This window comes from Eschrichtius robustus, chromosome 9 (genome assembly GCF_028021215.1).
Source record: "Eschrichtius robustus isolate mEscRob2 chromosome 9, mEscRob2.pri, whole genome shotgun sequence".
Classification (NCBI taxonomy): Eukaryota; Metazoa; Chordata; class Mammalia; order Artiodactyla; family Eschrichtiidae; genus Eschrichtius; species Eschrichtius robustus.
Genome location: NC_090832.1, coordinates 40645000 through 40662921, shown reverse-complemented (window position 1 = coordinate 40662921; position 17922 = coordinate 40645000). Strand labels below are relative to the sequence as shown.

General features: G+C 38.7%; 1 protein-coding gene across 1 annotated transcript; it reads left to right on the top strand.

The window, feature by feature from the left end:
- The first annotated feature begins 343 nt into the window (after positions 1–343).
- Positions 344–13288, top strand: GJA1 (gap junction protein alpha 1). The gene is made up of 2 exons (XM_068551123.1): positions 344–547; positions 10382–13288. The coding sequence occupies exon 2, from the start codon at positions 10398–10400 to the stop codon at positions 11544–11546; it is 1149 nt and encodes a 382-aa protein (XP_068407224.1). The 5' UTR covers positions 344–547; positions 10382–10397; the 3' UTR covers positions 11547–13288.
- Positions 13289–17922: the final 4634 nt, after the last annotated feature.

Here is a 17922-nt window from a genome sequence, read left to right as displayed (position 1 = left end):
AAGTAAAATTTTAGAAAAGGTAGTAATATTCTAAAATACACTGCTTTTTATCATCCCTGGACTTTTGGTGAAAAAAGCACTAACTAAAACCCATAATTGTTGTTGTAAGGAGCAACCACAAGTAGTGGAACTCACGTCTCTAATGCTATTTCATTTCTCTCGTCAGCAGATTTAGAGCACAGCTTTATCCGGGCTGGCTACTCCTCTTTGCCTCTTCTCCCTCACCCGTCCACATTCGCCGGCTTCCTCTCCACTCTCCTGCCCGCCTTTCCTCTTCCCCGCCCCTTTCTTCTAGGCCCTCCTCCTTGTTGAGTCAGTGGCTTGAAACTTTTAAAAGCTCTGTGCTCCAAGTAAGAAAAAAGCTTTTATGAGGTATCAGCACTTTTCGTTCATTAGGGGGAAGGAGCGAGGAAAGTACCAAATAGCTGAAGACTTTTAAACTTTAAATAGACAGGTCTGAGGGCCTGGACTTGCTTTTGCATTTGACTTCATCCTCTGAGGAGTTCAATCACTTGGCGTGTCTACTTCACTTCTTTCAAGAGAAAGAGTAAGTTTTTTAAAAGACCTTTACCTATTCCTTTCTTTTTCTACAAGAAAAACTTTTCTAAAGTTTTAAAATTTGTTACATGTAGCTTTCATATGATATTGTAAAGGGAATGATGAACTTGAAAGTGTCTATAGTTTTAAACTTAAAATTGAACTTACGGTATTTAGTTTTTGACTGTTAAAAAGTTTTCTTTTAAAAATGCAACAGGTAAATAAGATTCAGATCTTTCTGATTAGGATTAGAATATTAGAATAAAGTTACTGGATATTTGGTTCTCCATTTTAGAGGATAATTTTACTTTTTTGGGTAATCAGTAATAGTCTAGGTGCTTTGTAACTTTGAGGGGGGCGGGGTTAGGGGGCCTAGGTTGGGGGTTTGAATGACAACAGCAGAAAAATCAAAGTGCAAATTTGCTTAGCGTGCTTGCTATAGAATTCTACTTTTTGTACTTTTTCATATGGAAATCTTGATTGATGTTCTATAGCCTTGCAAAGCAAACTTCTTAACAAAGTGCTTTGTTAAGACCTTGCTGCTTGACTTCCACGTGGTCCCTTCCTAGAATTTTACCCGGTAAACAAAAAGGTATAAAAATCAGAGCTGTAATATTGAGGTTCTTAAAGCAACAGTAAAGGGTTACTTTGTATTAGCAACCACTATGCAAAAATCTTGAGAACCTCAGGAGAGCCACCACTGAGTCGACCACGCTGGCAGTTCAGGAGGTGAAATCCCTTGAATGGGTGGTGGTTACTTAACAAAGCATTAACAGAGAGAGAACGGACGTTTAGAAGAGAGTATATGCCAGGGTGCATTTCCAAAACGGTCTCCTAAGACAGGGGCTCCTAGAAAGAATAGGAAACGAAATTTCTTAAATCGGAGCCTTAGAGGGAGCTACCTCCCCCCAGCCCCACGGCCCCGCAGCCTTCCGCTTGTCGGAACCTGTAGCAGACTTCAGAACTCTTGGGCAACTTTTTTGAGTTTGAGCCGCAGGGTGCGGTGCTGCCAGTAGGCAAAGATAACACTGATTTGTTATTTAAAAGGGCTCAATTTCTTACATGTTCTTATGGGTAACACACATTCTGTTAGCCAGAAATGCAACCGTGCGTTTTCGTGTCCGGTAGGGATTTTGTCTGTTCTAACTCCACAGACTAATTAGTTTAAATTCTTGGTGTGACCCTGCAGTTTGAAGTATTTGCACCAGAGAATGCTGAAAAGCAAATAAAAATGAAAGCTTTGCGGAACGAGGACGGGGGCCTGGGGCCGGGAGGGCTCGGGCCGCCTCCTGCCATTTTATCATCTGCCCGGCTCGCCCGGGGCTCCTGCACTGCCGAGCCTCCGCGCTTTGGGAACGTTTGCTGAGAAGTCTCCCTCAAATCCTCACAGTCAAACCCAGCGCAGGTCCGAGTTCCGCCACTGGAAAGGAAGGGGGAGGGGGAGAGAGGCGGGGGGGAGATGGACTGTGGCCAAATGGTAAAAGAAGAGCAAGTGATTAATTGAATTAAATGTGTCAATCTAATTTCCCTTCCAAAACCCGCACCCGCAGTGTCCTTTTTTTTTTTTTTTTGAACTTGTTGAATCCTACTGTAATCAACCATAAAGAAATCTGAGTACCTTGGGAATTACCGTGCCTAAATGGCACTTGTAACTCTTCTAAGTTCTCAAAACTTCCCAAGAATAGCGATGGGGTGGGGAGAGCAGAGGAAGCCCCATAATGAAATGAGTAAAGAGCTAATGACGTGTCCAGAGGCAGATCAGTACAGAATTCGGAAACTCAAATCTTGAGTTCCCAGCAGCGGCTCGCCCACCCTATCCTCTTGGCTGGCCATCCAGATGTTTACAGAGCATCTCTGATAAAGCTTATCAAAAGCTCTCCTTGACCAACCTCATCCTCACCCTAGGGCGTGCCTGTGTTTCTCTCCAGGAGTACGAAGTGGGGGTGGGAAGAAGAGAGCTATAAACTGTTGGAAAAATAGACGTGGCTTTATTTGGAGGTGGGTTTAATTTCTTCTGCTTCCCAAACCAAGCTGGTAATGAAAAGATGCTTAATCTCACCCTCTGGTAATTGGGCACACTTGAACTCAGTCTAAAATGCCTCAGGCAGTTTGAAGAGTAGATTATGAAAAATTTTTAAAAAGCCTAACTTATACAAGGATTGCCAAGAATAAAATCTTGCAGTAATGCAGAGACCTCATTAAATTAACTCTGTCTCAAAGAATGAAAAAAGCCAGGTAGAAAACCCTTCAGGAGAAAGGGTAATTCTTCTATGTAGGCCAGATTGCCAGAAGGTTATTCTGTCCTGGCAGTGTGTCTGTCTGGTGCTTTGTAGTTTCCAAAGTCAGTATAGTTATCACCTGTCCTTTGCCTGGAAAATGCAGTGGTAATGCTTTAATCCTACTCTCTTCACTGTTTAAATATGTTCCACATTTTTCTACTACCTTTTATAATTTATCACTGCCGCCCCATCCACTCAATTCCTGGCCCTTTACAGTGTAATTCTTACATTGCTGACCCTGGGAAACACGGTTCCAAGCAAGCGTCTGAAAGGGTGTGTTTTCAGATACTGAGAGTTGTTTTGTTACTTACATGTTTCCAATTCCTGCATAGAGAAGAATGGAAACCTCACATTACAGTGCATTCCTTCATTTCTCTGATGATATCCAGAGGGGTAGCTTGGTATGAGCCTCAGAGCCTCTACGTATGATACCGAGGGAAGGGAATGATAGGAAAGTCACCAGTGATTAATACCTTCTACTCCACCTTTCCTGTTCTGATCTGACTTCCCTTCAAGATTCTCAGTTGTTTGAATAGATTGTTGGAGCGTATTCACACACGTTAGTTAGTTCAGCTCTGGGGAGACAAGTTATTAATTATTAATTATCTAGTGTTTACCACTAATGTCAATATTCAGTATAGATAAGTCAAGTTTAAAAAATATCCCCAGAGTTTCTCCTCAACGGGAGTCCCCCCCCGCAACCTCCTTCGGGTAACTACCTAAATTCTCCACTTTGTCTCCACTTTGCCTGTCTAGATTCACCATTTGGCTATGTATGTACATACTGTCTTTTGCCAAAGTTAAAACACAAATCAGGGTGAGCCATATATATATATATATATATATATATATATATATGTAAAAATTTTTCTTTAAGAATTTCTTAACTTTCAATAACCTTCACATCCAAGTTTTCCTAGCTTTCTAGGCAGATACATTCTATAGTATATGACTTTTTCCATGATTTAGAGGAGATGCCTCCAAATAGCAACACAAAGACCCTCTTCATGGTCTTTTCTCCCTATTAATTGATAAAGGGTAAATTCCTCCTTCTCATAAATCTCTTTGAAGTTGCTAAAATAGCAATATTGTACTCATTACAGGGGCATCTAGAAAACTAATTTTGATTACCATTAGGAAAATGTTAATCACTTCTTAGTTGCTATTTTGCTAAAGAAAGGATGCCAAAGTTAGAAAATAAGTGGGCTATATCTATATCTAAAAATCATTTAAAGAGTAATAGCTAAACTTTACTGAGCTTTTATTAAGAGCTTCATGTGCATGAGTTACTCATTCAATGCTCACTAAGGAAAATAGACTGTTCTTAATCAATACACTTGTGAGGGCTCTAAGAGTGTGTTTATATGATGACAAAATAACTAGGCTGTTCAATAAAAATAGTAAATTTGGAGGTGACATTTGGGGGAAGCACCAAAATTGATAGAAATAGCGTTATTTTAAAGTCCATCCGATCACAATCTAAGAAGATGGCTTTTAGCCTGCAGCTTCTGACTTAGGCTCTTTCCTCTAGCACCCCTCAAGTGACCATTAGAAACTTCTGTTAGTAGGGGAGTTGAGTGATATCTATTGGACTAGGGAGGGGATTGTCTCTTTGGATGGAGTCCCTCACTCCTCAACTCCCATCTCATCTCAACATTCTGTGGAGGCTGATGTATGCCGACTGGGTGATGAAAAAGGGTGAGGGCCAAGGAAAGAAGGCTTGTTAGTGTGTACCCCACCCCACCTCCCTCAAAAAAGCAATGCCACACATCAGATACCTGCAGAAACGTAGCAGTATTTCAGTCTTTACAAAGGAATCTAAGGCTAATCAGGGAGCCATGAGACAGAATTTTAAATAGAACAGAGGTTTACACGGAATAGGTTTGATACATCACAGAGTTAGGCTAACTACCCAGGTATAAGGAAACAAAGGTTGTATATTACCTGATGAACTGGGAATATACATTTTCTATGGCACCTGATTCAAATCACTTAACTGCCTAACATACACTCAAACTGTATAGAGATGTTATATTAACCAGGGTTGGTATCAGCTGTTACTCTTCCCTTCAGAGCCCCAATCTTACCCCAAGATTTATCATTCTTGAAATAAACACAAGTTTTAACAGGTTATTTCTTCTATTGCAAGACACTGTGGGGTCTCTTTCAGTGACAATTGGATTGTGTAGTCCAGTCAGAATTAGAATACTGCAGAATTGGACAACACAAGTTTTCTTTTTTGGTGTTGTTGTTTTAAAATCTTAACCTGTGAAACAGCATAATAGTGAAACTGCATATATATCTATGATACCTGGTGCAGTTCTGCAAGAATCCCAAATCACTATGCCCTTGTGTAATAAATTCAAGACCTTGTTTAAGAAATTCTTTGTTAAAGAGCCTGTTCTCTTAATTCAGTCATATTGCCTGTTCAGGAATCATTTAAAGTATGCTGTTTCAGGCAGTTCTCTGTTACAGCAATTATCACTTGAAAATTTAAATGTCCGTGTAATATGAGATGCTGACAATACCACTTTTTTTGTTTTTTTTTTACTGTGGAAGTCTCTTTTTAATTAATTTGAAACCTCAGAAGTTTGGGATATGTAACTATAATTAAGAGAGTCCCAAGGAGATAGTAAACAAACAAACAAAACTGGTGAAACCTGGTACCTTTCTTTGTACAAGCCGCTTTTAATTCATTCAATAGATATTCAATATCTCTTAACTCTTTTAAGCACTGGAGATACAGCAGTGGACAAAGGAAACTCCCTAATGGAGCTCACATTCTAGCTGAGGAAAGCAGATAGTGATAAGTCCTTGTCATGGAGGCAGACAAACAATAAACAAGTAAATATATAATATATCAAGTAGAGCTAAGGGCCATTAAAAAACAAAAACAGAACAAGGGGAGTAGCAAGTGACAGGCCTAGAGTGCTGACTGATGAGGTGATACCAGAACAAGCCATGGGCATGGAACCGAGCTGATCAAGGCAGATCAGCTTGTTAGTTTTTCAAGACTGACTGAGGAGAGTAGATTGGCGAGCAGGGTAACTAGGCTCTTGTCATATAACCTGAAGAAAGGTGGCATGTAACCTGATGATGGCTGAGATCAGGCTAAGAGCAGGGGTGGTGGTGAGACCCATAGTCTGTTTTCAGGGGAAGATAAAGCCTATAGAATTTGCTGACAGATTGAATGTGGATTATGTTAATTATGTGTGGCTATGAATATTACCAAAAGCACATCTGGCTGTTGTAACTATAGAGGAATGGTCACAACTGAGCCCACTCAAAGACATTTACTGCAAGGGAGAGGGGTTCTTACAAAAATTAAAGAAAAACATTAGGAGAGTTTACAGTTTAGTTTTGGGGCTTATAGTTTTTTTTTTGTTGGCTGCACCCTAGGGCATGCCGGCTCCTAGTTCCCCAACCAGGGACTGAACCTGCGCCCCATGCAGTGGAAGCTCGGAGTCTTAACCACTGTACTGCCAGGGAAGTCCCAAGGGGCTTATAATGTTTTGGTTTAGGGTATTAGAAACACACACGGTACTTCCGCCCCCTCCCCCCCAAAAAAATCCATTAAGTGGATTTTTATCAGGAAGCAATCCTATTTACCTTTATTTTATTTTAATTCCCCACTCTCAACTCATTACAGTGTCTCTTCTTGGGAAAATCTTTAAAATTGGAAGTAAAATATATTCTAATTCTCCTAATAATTATTAGAACATTAATGACATAGCAACGTGACTGCAGCTTTGGCACAGTGATTTGTTTATATGGCTCTGGAAAAGGGGACGGTCAAAAGTAAGTTAAAATAGAAGGTTTTTTTTTCATTTTGAATAAAGCATTTGAGTCCCTGTGCTCTTGGGGAGCAGCCGATGGAGGTGGAGGGACAGGGGGCTGTACAGTAAAGGGTAAGCTCAGTTCCCAGTTGCCCAGAGACCTCTGCTTCTCATACTAACCCTGCCCACCCATCCCCTTGGCCTTTTTAGACACTCAATCCCTTTCTGCTCTCCTGACATTTCCCCACTCCTAAATATTTTGAACGAGAGACGAGACAGAGCACCAAAAAATGTCAAGAAACATTTGCCTCTTGGCCTGAAAACTTACTTCAGAATCACCTGGTGCATTTGTTTAGAAAAAGAAAAAGAAACAAAAGAATGATTCACAGCCACCCCCCACCCTCACCCCATGATATTCATTCAAACTGGTGACTGTCAGGAATGTATGTTTTTAACACATGCTGCTAAGTGATTCTGATGCCCTTCGGGAACCGCTGCAAAGGGCCCAGAGGGTCCTTGGGCAGGTCACACCTGGCGTGACTGGTTTTTGGCTTCTAGTCTAGAGGGCCATGAAGAGCAATGGAAAATGTGATCTAACGTGGTACGTAGAGGACACAAGAAGGACGGCCCAGCTACTGTCAAGCATTTACTCCTAATGAGAACTTTGTACAACTCCTTAACCTAGACCTTAATCTACATATAAATTTCCACCCTGGGAACCTAGAGGTGAAGGCATGAATATACAGGATATATGCTCAACTGCCATGATTTTATCATATATCAAATAAGGAATATACCTCTCTCATACTAGTGAATGTGAATGGGGTATATAGTCTGTAAATCAATGCTAGGGATTCTATAAACATAATTATGACCTCTTCTTATAAAAGGGCATTACTTTTTCAACTATGACTTGGAAAAATGAAAATAATGGGATGAGGGGACAACCAGTTGATAGAACTTTTAATTCACAGCAAAGTGAATGACTACCAAAAAGATAACGATTTTTGTTATCTTTTTTTTTTTTGTTAACTATTTTTGTTATAGTGCTAATAACAGGTATCTACATGTTACAAGATACTAGGTGTCCAGTTGGATAATTCATCTCATTCAGATGAAAGAGTATAACTCAGTTAATGCAAATGACAACTGGGTGGCTGCTTAAAGAAAAGACAACTTGGCTACTACCTAGAGAGCTGCCCAGTGACCCAGTTCACATACTGTGGCACTGTAGGGTATTTTTGTGGAATCTCAGAATTATATGAAAGTCAAGTTTTATTTTTCCATAGAGTGTAAAGAAACTTAGTAATTAATTGCCACAAGCATCTACATATTTTACTTTGAATAATAATGAAACACTGACTAAAATGACAACTTCTCAGTGTACCTGAAGCATGTTAAGTTTTTCTTGAGCTCGATCATTGCGTGAATGTGATGAGATGTGTGCAGTTTATCATTTTATACTTGATTGTTTTTGTCATTCGTCCCCCCCACCCCCACCCCCCCCCCCAAAATTGGAGTATTGAGCAAAAGCAGATGACACTGGCAAAATATTGTAATTCTCTACACAGAATCGGGACCAATTTACACATCATCACGTCGAAACTGTCTATTTATAGAGCTTCAAAAATTCTGTTCTATTTGTTTGACCCTCACGGACTGTGCTTCTTCATTCCCAGTGTAGTGTCTTCTGCTAAATTGTAGTTTCTTTCTTTTACATTCTCTCATATCAAACTGTCCGTCAAAGCTAAATTTCTCCCTCTCTTCAAGCTTTTCCAGCTTTTCCAGCTTTTCCAGCTTTTCCCTGGCTATTTAACTCTCTTTGTCAGTCCTACAAGCCTTTGTTCTTGTTTGACTGCTCTTTCCATACATCAATTTCACTGTCGCTTCACAATCTAAAATGGCCCTTCCTAGAGGGGAAGCTCCCTTTTTTATGACCACTGGCAGGGGGGCATTATTTCCTGTAACTTGCCCACCCACCTCCAACCTTTACCATGCACCTCCAACCTTTACCCATCACCCACCCCCCTTTCTTTGGCACCAGTCTCTGGACCAGCCCAGACTGCTAATTTAGATAGCTGATACAGTTTCAGTTTATGGATCAGCCATCTCTTCTTTGTTCCATCCAGGAAATCCCAGGCCAGGTTTCCAATTTATTTTTTTCTGGCCTCTATAGCCAGGAGGTACAGGCATTAGACAGAAATGTAATATTGCTTGGTGGGGAAGAAGATTCCCATGGACCTCATTTACTTCCCACAAGGAGAAGATGGCTTATAGTTTAATACCAGGTGAAAAATTCTTTATATCCAGACAACAAACATATTTCTAAGAAGCCTATATAATCCTACTTTTAGTTATACTATTTAAAATTCAATAAGCTCCTGAAAAGTCTTTGCTTTGCTTGTTTTTAATTATTAAATAATCTTTGACTACTTCATCCCATTCTGAACCCTCCAATTACTCTCTGCTGAAAATTAGACTATATTCTCTCTGGCTGCCACGTGCAGTGTTATTCATTTCTTACCAGATTTCAGCCCCCGCTAAGATTGTATATATTAAAGCACGGAAACATTTCTAACGTTAACCCAGCTTTTCTATAATTTTAAGACCAGTGTCGTGCATTGGGAAGCCTTGGTCTTGGGATTGAAAGTCTTTTTCTGGCTCTACGGATAGCTGAATATTTCCTATATACTTAAGACATCAATTTTCATCAGTTAAAAGGACTATTGGCATTAGAAGAATAAATTGAACTAAATAGCTTTTGGGAATCCTGTCATATCTGTAGACGAGGCTATTTCTCATCCCCAATAATGGGGAAGTCCTAGGCTTAAGATATCTAGGTATTGATAGGAAGTTAAATAGAGTACGTGGGCTGAGGGCCCAAAGGCCAGTAAAGGAACTTACTTGTACAGCAATCCAAAGATTAAAACCAATCATTTTTACTAGAGATAACACTAAAGTTGTCTTTTTATTTCTCAGGCTATAATTAGTATCGAGGTCAATGGAACTCTTACTTGAAATGTGATGTGCATTTAGTCTTGTTTTTTGAAAGTAGGTTCCTGCATCTAGTGACACAGTGTGTCAAAATGGTGTGTTTCAGTACAACGTATTTTCCTCTGGGCAGAAGACAGACTTCTGAACCACATAAGTCACTGCTTAAGAAGAAACAGAGAAGTATAAATGACTACACTGTAGAGTATGCACAAATGACACTTGAATTACCAAGGAGAAACATTTCAGGATACAATTAGGAATAAAGTACTATATGTAATAGGAATGAGGTTTGAAAACAGGTTGCATGCGTGTGCATGGCTATCGGCATTCTTACCTCAATTCTTAGGTACCCATGCTTTTTGAATACCACATATCAGCATTTTGCTTGGGTGTGCATGCAGACACAGGCCTATCAGGTAAGAACAGTCCTCTAATTGGACCGTTCAGAGGGATAAAATAAGCAGACACTTAGCGCAGACAACTTCTCAAGTCACGTGGTAAGACAGTGGTTGAGCAAGTAATACATCTTCGCAAGGTTAAGATCGCAATTTACTCTGCACATGGGCGCTGCTGTTTCTAAGATTTAGCGTATCCCAAGAAAATTTGAGAGCTCTTTTCAGGGGAGAATGGAAGAGTTTGCACTTGTGGTTTTTTTGTTTGTTTATTTGTTTGTTTTTGAAGAGTGCTAGAAAGATAGGAGACCTTTTACAGTACTTTGACTGCTGGCTGAAAGAAACTGTATATTAAACTAACAATCTGTAGTCTATGATCATTTAGTTGTCTTTTTCTTTTCAGGTGGTGCCCAGGCAACATGGGTGACTGGAGTGCCTTAGGCAAACTCCTTGACAAGGTTCAAGCCTATTCTACCGCTGGAGGGAAGGTGTGGCTGTCAGTCCTTTTCATTTTCCGAATCCTGCTACTGGGGACAGCAGTTGAGTCAGCCTGGGGTGATGAGCAGTCTGCCTTTCGCTGTAACACTCAACAACCTGGTTGTGAAAACGTCTGCTATGACAAATCTTTCCCAATCTCTCATGTGCGTTTCTGGGTCCTGCAGATCATATTTGTGTCTGTTCCCACACTCTTGTACCTGGCTCATGTGTTCTATGTGATGCGAAAGGAAGAGAAACTGAACAAGAAAGAGGAGGAACTCAAAGTTGCCCAAACTGATGGTGTCAATGTGGATATGCACTTGAAGCAGATTGAAATAAAGAAGTTCAAGTATGGCATTGAAGAGCACGGCAAGGTGAAAATGCGAGGGGGCTTGCTGCGAACCTACATCATCAGTATCCTCTTCAAGTCTGTCTTTGAGGTAGCCTTCTTGCTGATCCAGTGGTACATCTATGGATTCAGTTTGAGTGCTGTTTACACTTGCAAAAGAGATCCCTGCCCGCATCAGGTGGACTGCTTCCTTTCTCGTCCCACAGAGAAAACCATCTTCATCATCTTCATGCTGGTCGTGTCCTTGGTGTCTCTTGGCTTGAACATCATCGAACTCTTCTATGTCTTCTTCAAGGGTGTTAAGGATCGCGTGAAGGGAAAGAGCGATCCTTACCACACTACCACCAGCCCACTGAGCCCCTCCAAAGACTGTGGATCTCCAAAATATGCTTATTTCAATGGCTGCTCCTCCCCAACCGCTCCCCTCTCACCCATGTCTCCTCCCGGGTACAAGCTGGTTACCGGAGACAGAAACAATTCTTCCTGCCGCAATTACAACAAACAAGCAAGTGAGCAAAACTGGGCTAATTACAGTGCAGAACAAAATCGAATGGGGCAGGCAGGAAGCACCATCTCTAACTCCCACGCACAGCCTTTTGATTTTCCTGATGACCCCCAGAATTCTAAAAAGCTCGATGCTGGCCATGAACTACAGCCTCTAGCCATTGTGGACCAGCGGCCTTCCAGCAGAGCCAGCAGTCGTGCCAGCAGCCGACCTCGGCCTGATGACCTAGAGATCTAGGTCCAGTCTTGAGAGCATAAAGATTCCACTCAATTGTGGAGAAGAAGAAGGTGCTATAGAAAGTGCACCTTAGGTGTTCATTTTTTTCCATTGGAGGTGGTACTCAACAGCCTTGTCACGAGGCTTAGAAAACACAAAGACATTAGAATACCTGGTTCATTGGGGGTGTTAGGGATAGGCAGGTGGAGAGGGAAGGGATGAGGGAGGTACATGTTGGTATTTAATGTAGTTGATTCAAAGAACTTAAATTTTAAATAAAAGTTACATTAGGTGATCCATAGTTAAGGGTTTTTTCTTCCCCACACACCCCTAAGAATACTTCTGTGTATGTGAAAGAGTGGGTGGGTGATATTTTTAGTTAAATACTTTTTCGTTTTACCAAGAAACTGAAATAACTTTGGCCAGGAGAAAATACTTCCTGAACATCCTACTTCTTCTCTTTATCAAGAAGAAGACAAAGGATTGTCCTTATGTCCCTGCTAAAACATTCCATTGTTAAAATTTGCACTTTGAAGGTAAGCTTTCTAGGCCTGACCCTCCAGGTGTCAATGGACTTGTGCTACTATATTTTTTATTCTTGGTATCAGTTAAAAGTTCAGACACGGCCCACAGAAGAAGACTTTCCATGCATTTGCAAATCTCAGCCAGTTATACATACATTCTTTTTTACATCCACGTTATTATTACCATCACTTTGCATCATTCCTCAACTACTATTCACATTCATTTAATGATTTCTGTAGACATTTAAAAAACAGTTGGGATATCACTTAACATTTTTTGAGTTAAAGTCAGGGAAGCAAGCCATGCTCAATATTTAACAATCACTTGTATTGAATGTGTGTGGAAGAGTGTGTTTTATTTGTCATGTATTGGTACAAGCAGATGCAGTATAAACTCACAAACACAGATTTGAAAATAATGCACACATGGTGTTCAAATTTGAACCTTTCTCATGGATTTTGTGGTGTGGGCCAATATGGTGTTTACATTATATAATTCCTGCTGTGCAAGTTAAGCACATTTTTTTTTCCCCTAAAATGTTTTTTTCCCCATGTATCCTATTATGGATACTGGTTTTGTTAATTATGATTCTTTTTTTTCCTTTTTTCTTTTTTTAGAATATAGCAGTAATGCTATTGCTGAAATGAATGATTTTCTTTTTCTGAAATATAATCATTGATGCTTGAATGATAGAATTTTAGTACTGTAAACAGGCTTTAGTACTTAATGTGACAGACTTAGAAAAAATGCTTAGAGTGGACTATTAAGTGTGCCTAAATGAATTTTGCAGTAACTGGTATTCTTGGTTTTGTCCTACTTATGCACATTAATTCAGAACTTGTATTCTGTTATGAGTTTGACAGTCTTTTGGAGTAAACTTTGACGTTTGCACTAAGATTTTATTTGGAATGCAAGAGAGGTTGAAAGAAGTTTCAATAATTGTACACATGTAACTAATTTATTTGAAATCTATCCTAAAGAAATCTACCAGTTTCTTCAAATGTCTTTTTAAAATTCATCACGGATGATTAGTGAAAATGCAGAGTATCATACTTTTCTTCTTGCATGTCAACTACATAAGCAGTTTTGTACAATGAGAAATACTAATTTGTTTGACATTCCATGTTAAATTACTGTCATGTTCAGCTTCATTGCATGTAATGTAGACCTAGTCCATCTGATCATGTGTTCTGGAGAGTGTTCTTTATTCAATAAAGTTTTAATTTAGTATAAAGATAGCCTTTATATCCTGTGTGATTTTTTAAAACTTTTATTGCATCAATTCACAATTATCAAAGACATTTCCATTGGTTATGAGGATATGGGCAAATAAGAGTCACAAGATTCCAGAATCTTTAAAAGGACAGTATTTGTTATTAGCTAGATTCAGTGCAACATTGATTAACATATTTGGGTATTTATTCAACAGAGAAGATAAAGTATTAGAGTGTTGAATTTGGAATATAAAATTAATGAGATGTGTGATAGAGTCTAAAGTGAGTAATTTAGTAGATCCACACATGACAGAAGTAAGCATAAAAAGATGAGGATGCTAAAATTTTAAAGCTATAGGGCCTCCCAGATATAAAAGAATAAGAGCAGGGTTGGTTTGAGTATGGTTATGCTGTGTGACAAAAGAATGAAATAGATCTATGATTCTATTATTCCAAGACATTGTGAAAACACAGAAAATACGATTTTTAAAATTCTTAATACCCAAGGAAAATTGAACCATTCATAGGGACAAGAACAATTCTGGGCAACTGATAGTATTGCTGTAATTTAAAATATAAAATGTATTAGCACTTTTAAGTCACATTTCAACAAAGTTTTTTTTTTTTTTCCACACCATGTGGCATTTGGGATCTTAGTTCCCAGACCAGGGATCAAACCCATGCCCCCTGCAGTGGAAGCGTGGAGTCTTAACCACTGGACTGCCAGGGAAGTCCCAAAAGCTTTTTAACTTACTAAAATTGTTTACATGAACACATCGCAAAGCAAACTAGTAAATGCCTGGAACATAAAAATATTACTAGTTTAGAAATAACCTAGTTCAGTTCGGTGGCTTCTTTTTTTTTTTTTTAATTAATGAACAAATGTTACGGGATGTGCCTAAAGTCAAAGGATTGTCTACTAACCAGTTTCTGAGTCAATATAATTGGTAGTATCAACATTTCTTCAAGTATTACCATTTGCCTGGCTGAGAATCTGAAGGGAGAGGCAAGTTTTCTCTGTGCATGTATGTGTTTGCATTTACAATGGGGAATAGAGAAACGTGGTTTATTTGAATGTGTGTTCACAAACAGTTCATAGGGTACAGATGGAAAAATAATTAGACTACTGAATGTAGGTTTCTGATGTATGTGTATGGAGGTGGGAGGGCAAGTTACATCTTTAAAAAATAGTCCATCTTAAACATTTCCCAAACTTTAAAGCTTGTCACTATTAAAAAAAAAAAATCTAAGTATATTATAAATATACAGTTTTAAACTACAGTTTTAGTATACGAAATTGAAAATCAAACCTCAGGTCTCCCCATTCTCCAACAGACACATCAGAGAAGTTCTAGTTCCAGAGGAAATCACTGTTAAAAATTTGAGACACCAGCCATATATCAGACACTTTGTTAAGTAGTGTGATTATTAGAATGACCCCATAGTCCCCTGCTCCATGAAGCTTACAATGTGAAGCCTTCCAGAAGTTTTAAAAATGATGTTTCACTCTGTTTTGCTTATCTTAATTGGCTGCCTATTTTCCACAACTAAAAATTGAACTGAGCTGTGTTTTAAAATTATGAGAAAACTATGCAGTTTTATTCCACAAATATTTATTAGATACTCATTTTTGGCATAAAATTTCAGATTTAAAAAATGGAAAAATTTTGAATCTTCTAGAAGTAGTAGAACTTTCTGTTGTGGAAATGTTCTATTCTGTGCACTATGGTAGCCACTAGCTACATGTGGCTATTGAAGCACATGAAATATGGCTAGTGAGTCTGAAGAAAAGGATTATTATTTTTTTTAATTTAAGTTAATTAATTTGTTTTTTATACAGCAGGTTCTGATTAGTCAGCTATTTTATACATATCAGTGTGTACATGTCAATCCCAATCTCCCAGTTCATCACACCACCACCACCCCCTCCCCCGCTTCCCCCCTTGGTGTCCATATGTTTGTTCTCTACATCTGTGTCTCTATTTCTGCCTTGCAAACAGGTTCATCTGTACCATTTTTCTAGATTCCACATATATGGGTTAATATATGATATTTGTTTTTCTCTTTCTGACTTCACTCTGTATGACAGTCTCTAGGTCCATCCACGTCTCTACAAATGACCCAGTTTTGTTCCTTTTTATGGCTGAGTAATATTACATTGTATATATGTACCACATCTTCTTTATCCATTTGTCTGTCGATGGGCATTTAGGTTTCTTCCATGACCTGGCTGTTGTAAATAGTGCTACAGTGAACATTGGGGTACATGTGTCTTTTTGAATTATGGTTTTCTCTGGGTATATGCCCAGTAGTGGGATTGCTGGATCATATGGTAATTCTATTTTTAGTTTTTTAAGGAACCTCCATACTGTTCTCCATAGTGGCTGTATCAATTTACATTCCCACCAACAGTGCAACAGGGTTCCCTTTTCCCTACACCATCTCCAGCATTTGTTGTTTGTAGATTTTCTGATGATGCCCATTCTAACTGGTGTGAGGTGACACCTCACTGTAGTTTTGATTTGCATTTCTCTAATAATTAGTGATGTTGAGCAGCTTTTCATGTGCCTCTTGGCCATCTATATGTCTTTGGAGAAATGTCTATTTAGGCCTTCTGCCCGTTTTTTGATTGGTTTGTTTTTTTTAATATTGAGCAGCATGAGCTGTTTATATATTTTGGAGATTAATCTTTTGTCCGTTGATTCATTTGCAAATATTTTCTCCTATTCTGAGGGTTGTTTAGAAAAGGATTATTTTAATTTTAACTTAAATAGCTGTATGTGGCTAATGGCTATTGAATTGGGAGGTGCAGTTCTAGAATCTGCTGGGGAAAAATAATTAATATTGGGTGGAAATGGGGGAGAGGATGGTCATGTTAGAAACAGGAAGGAGAAACTTCAGGGTCATTTTTATAGTCTTATAATAGTGTTTCTTACTCTGTAAACAATAGGAAACTTATTTAAGCAAAGCCCCTGCTTTTACATGAAATTACCTAGTCTTGTTAGATAATCATATATTTTATATTACCATCGTTTTACTTCAGAATTTCATGCACAAACTTATGCTACCTATTATTAAAAGCGGTAGGATTGTCTAAAGTCCTTAAATATTGGGAAGAAGTCTAGTGAACTCGTTTGGTTCAGTGCATTATCATCCTAGCCCCTGTGGGTCCTAAAGAAGCTTCTAGGCCATGGGCTGTTCTTTCACCTTATTTTGAGAAACTTGCTGAACCTTTACCTGCCCAGGGTGCTAGGTCCTTGCCCACACACTGCCTCTCCTAAAAATTCCAAAGCTCAAATTCCAACATGCCAAAACATGCTTTGTACTTGGAGGGAGAGCAAAATAATGAAGTTTGGGGGCTTATTAAAGTCTTAAAGTGGGTTCTTTTTACAAACAGCACACCAAAAGTATAGAAACATGTTTATAATCTTTACTGGCTCCAAGATTCTGTTTTTACCTTTTCTTGGTTGGGCAAATATAGCTGAGCCCTTGGCATGTCAGAATTTGCAGCTGGCAATTTTCAGAACTCAAGAGCAGACGTGGAACTTTGCTTCAAGGACAGTAGAGTAACAAGAATATTACATAAAGAAGAAAGCAAATTTGGAGGAAAATTTTTGCATTTGTTTCCTGGTCTTCAAAGTGTTGAAATTTTAAGTCAGATTTTTTCTTCTGGTCTCCAGATGTTTCTCTCAAATGACCCAATGCTTATTTGGGCTGTGACGTGTAGAGTAATTTCAATGCCCACACACTTTCCTGTTGAATATAAAAACTGTCTCAAGAGGCACCCACTTTAGAAAGCCAACCCTGGTCTCAGGTCTTATTTAATGTAATGAGCCATCTATTCCTACGAGACATGGAATGAAATGGAGCCTGGGGGGGTATTTGTGCTGGAATCTCTTAGTCAGTTACTTTTTACAAAACTGTTCATCAGAATTAGTATAGACAATAAGAGAACTTTTAGTTGCTATGGTAGCAGAAACCATGAGGGTTATTTTATTTTAAAAGTAAATGGAGAGAAATGTAAGACTGCCTTCGGCTTTGAAAAGCTTGGATCAGAGTTATATATTTCATATATTCAGGTATATTTATTAATTCTGAACACAGTTAACTAATTTAGAAACCCTTCCCTGAAAAAATTTAAACTAACCTTAAGCCTGTGAGAAAACAACTTCAACTGAGGTTAACTCAAAGAACTCTGGAGGGTAAAGGGTAAAAGTTGAGATTCTTTAAAACACTACTTGAAGCCTCAACTCCACCCAGAGTCCTAGAGTATAAATTGGCCGTTGCTTTTGAAGACTTTGATGTGATTGCAGCTCACGTTCAAGTTTTTCTCAACTTAGAGCAACTGGAATTAAATTGACCTTTATAATTCACGAACATATTAATTTCTAATCATTCAAGCTACTCCCTATATAAAGACATTTTCAAAGATAGACACAACCAGAGAGCTAGTTAAAGAAAATGTTTATTCTGAGACAATTTTTCATATTTTAGCCAAGCTTGTCAATGACTGCCTTTCCTTGGGCAGGTTAATTCAAAAATATTTGGGGGAACCATGAGTTTCAAATTTCAGTGAAACTGAGTAATTTGGAAGTTAAATGTAACTATATCCAGCATCCTGTCATTTGTAATTAAAGGTAAGTATAAAACTATAATAG

Bases quoted from the DNA above. Each gene is read 5' to 3' on its own strand.
- GJA1 (XM_068551123.1), top strand. From the start codon at position 10,398: ATGGGTGACTGGAGTGCCTTAGGCAAACTCCTTGACAAGGTTCAAGCC.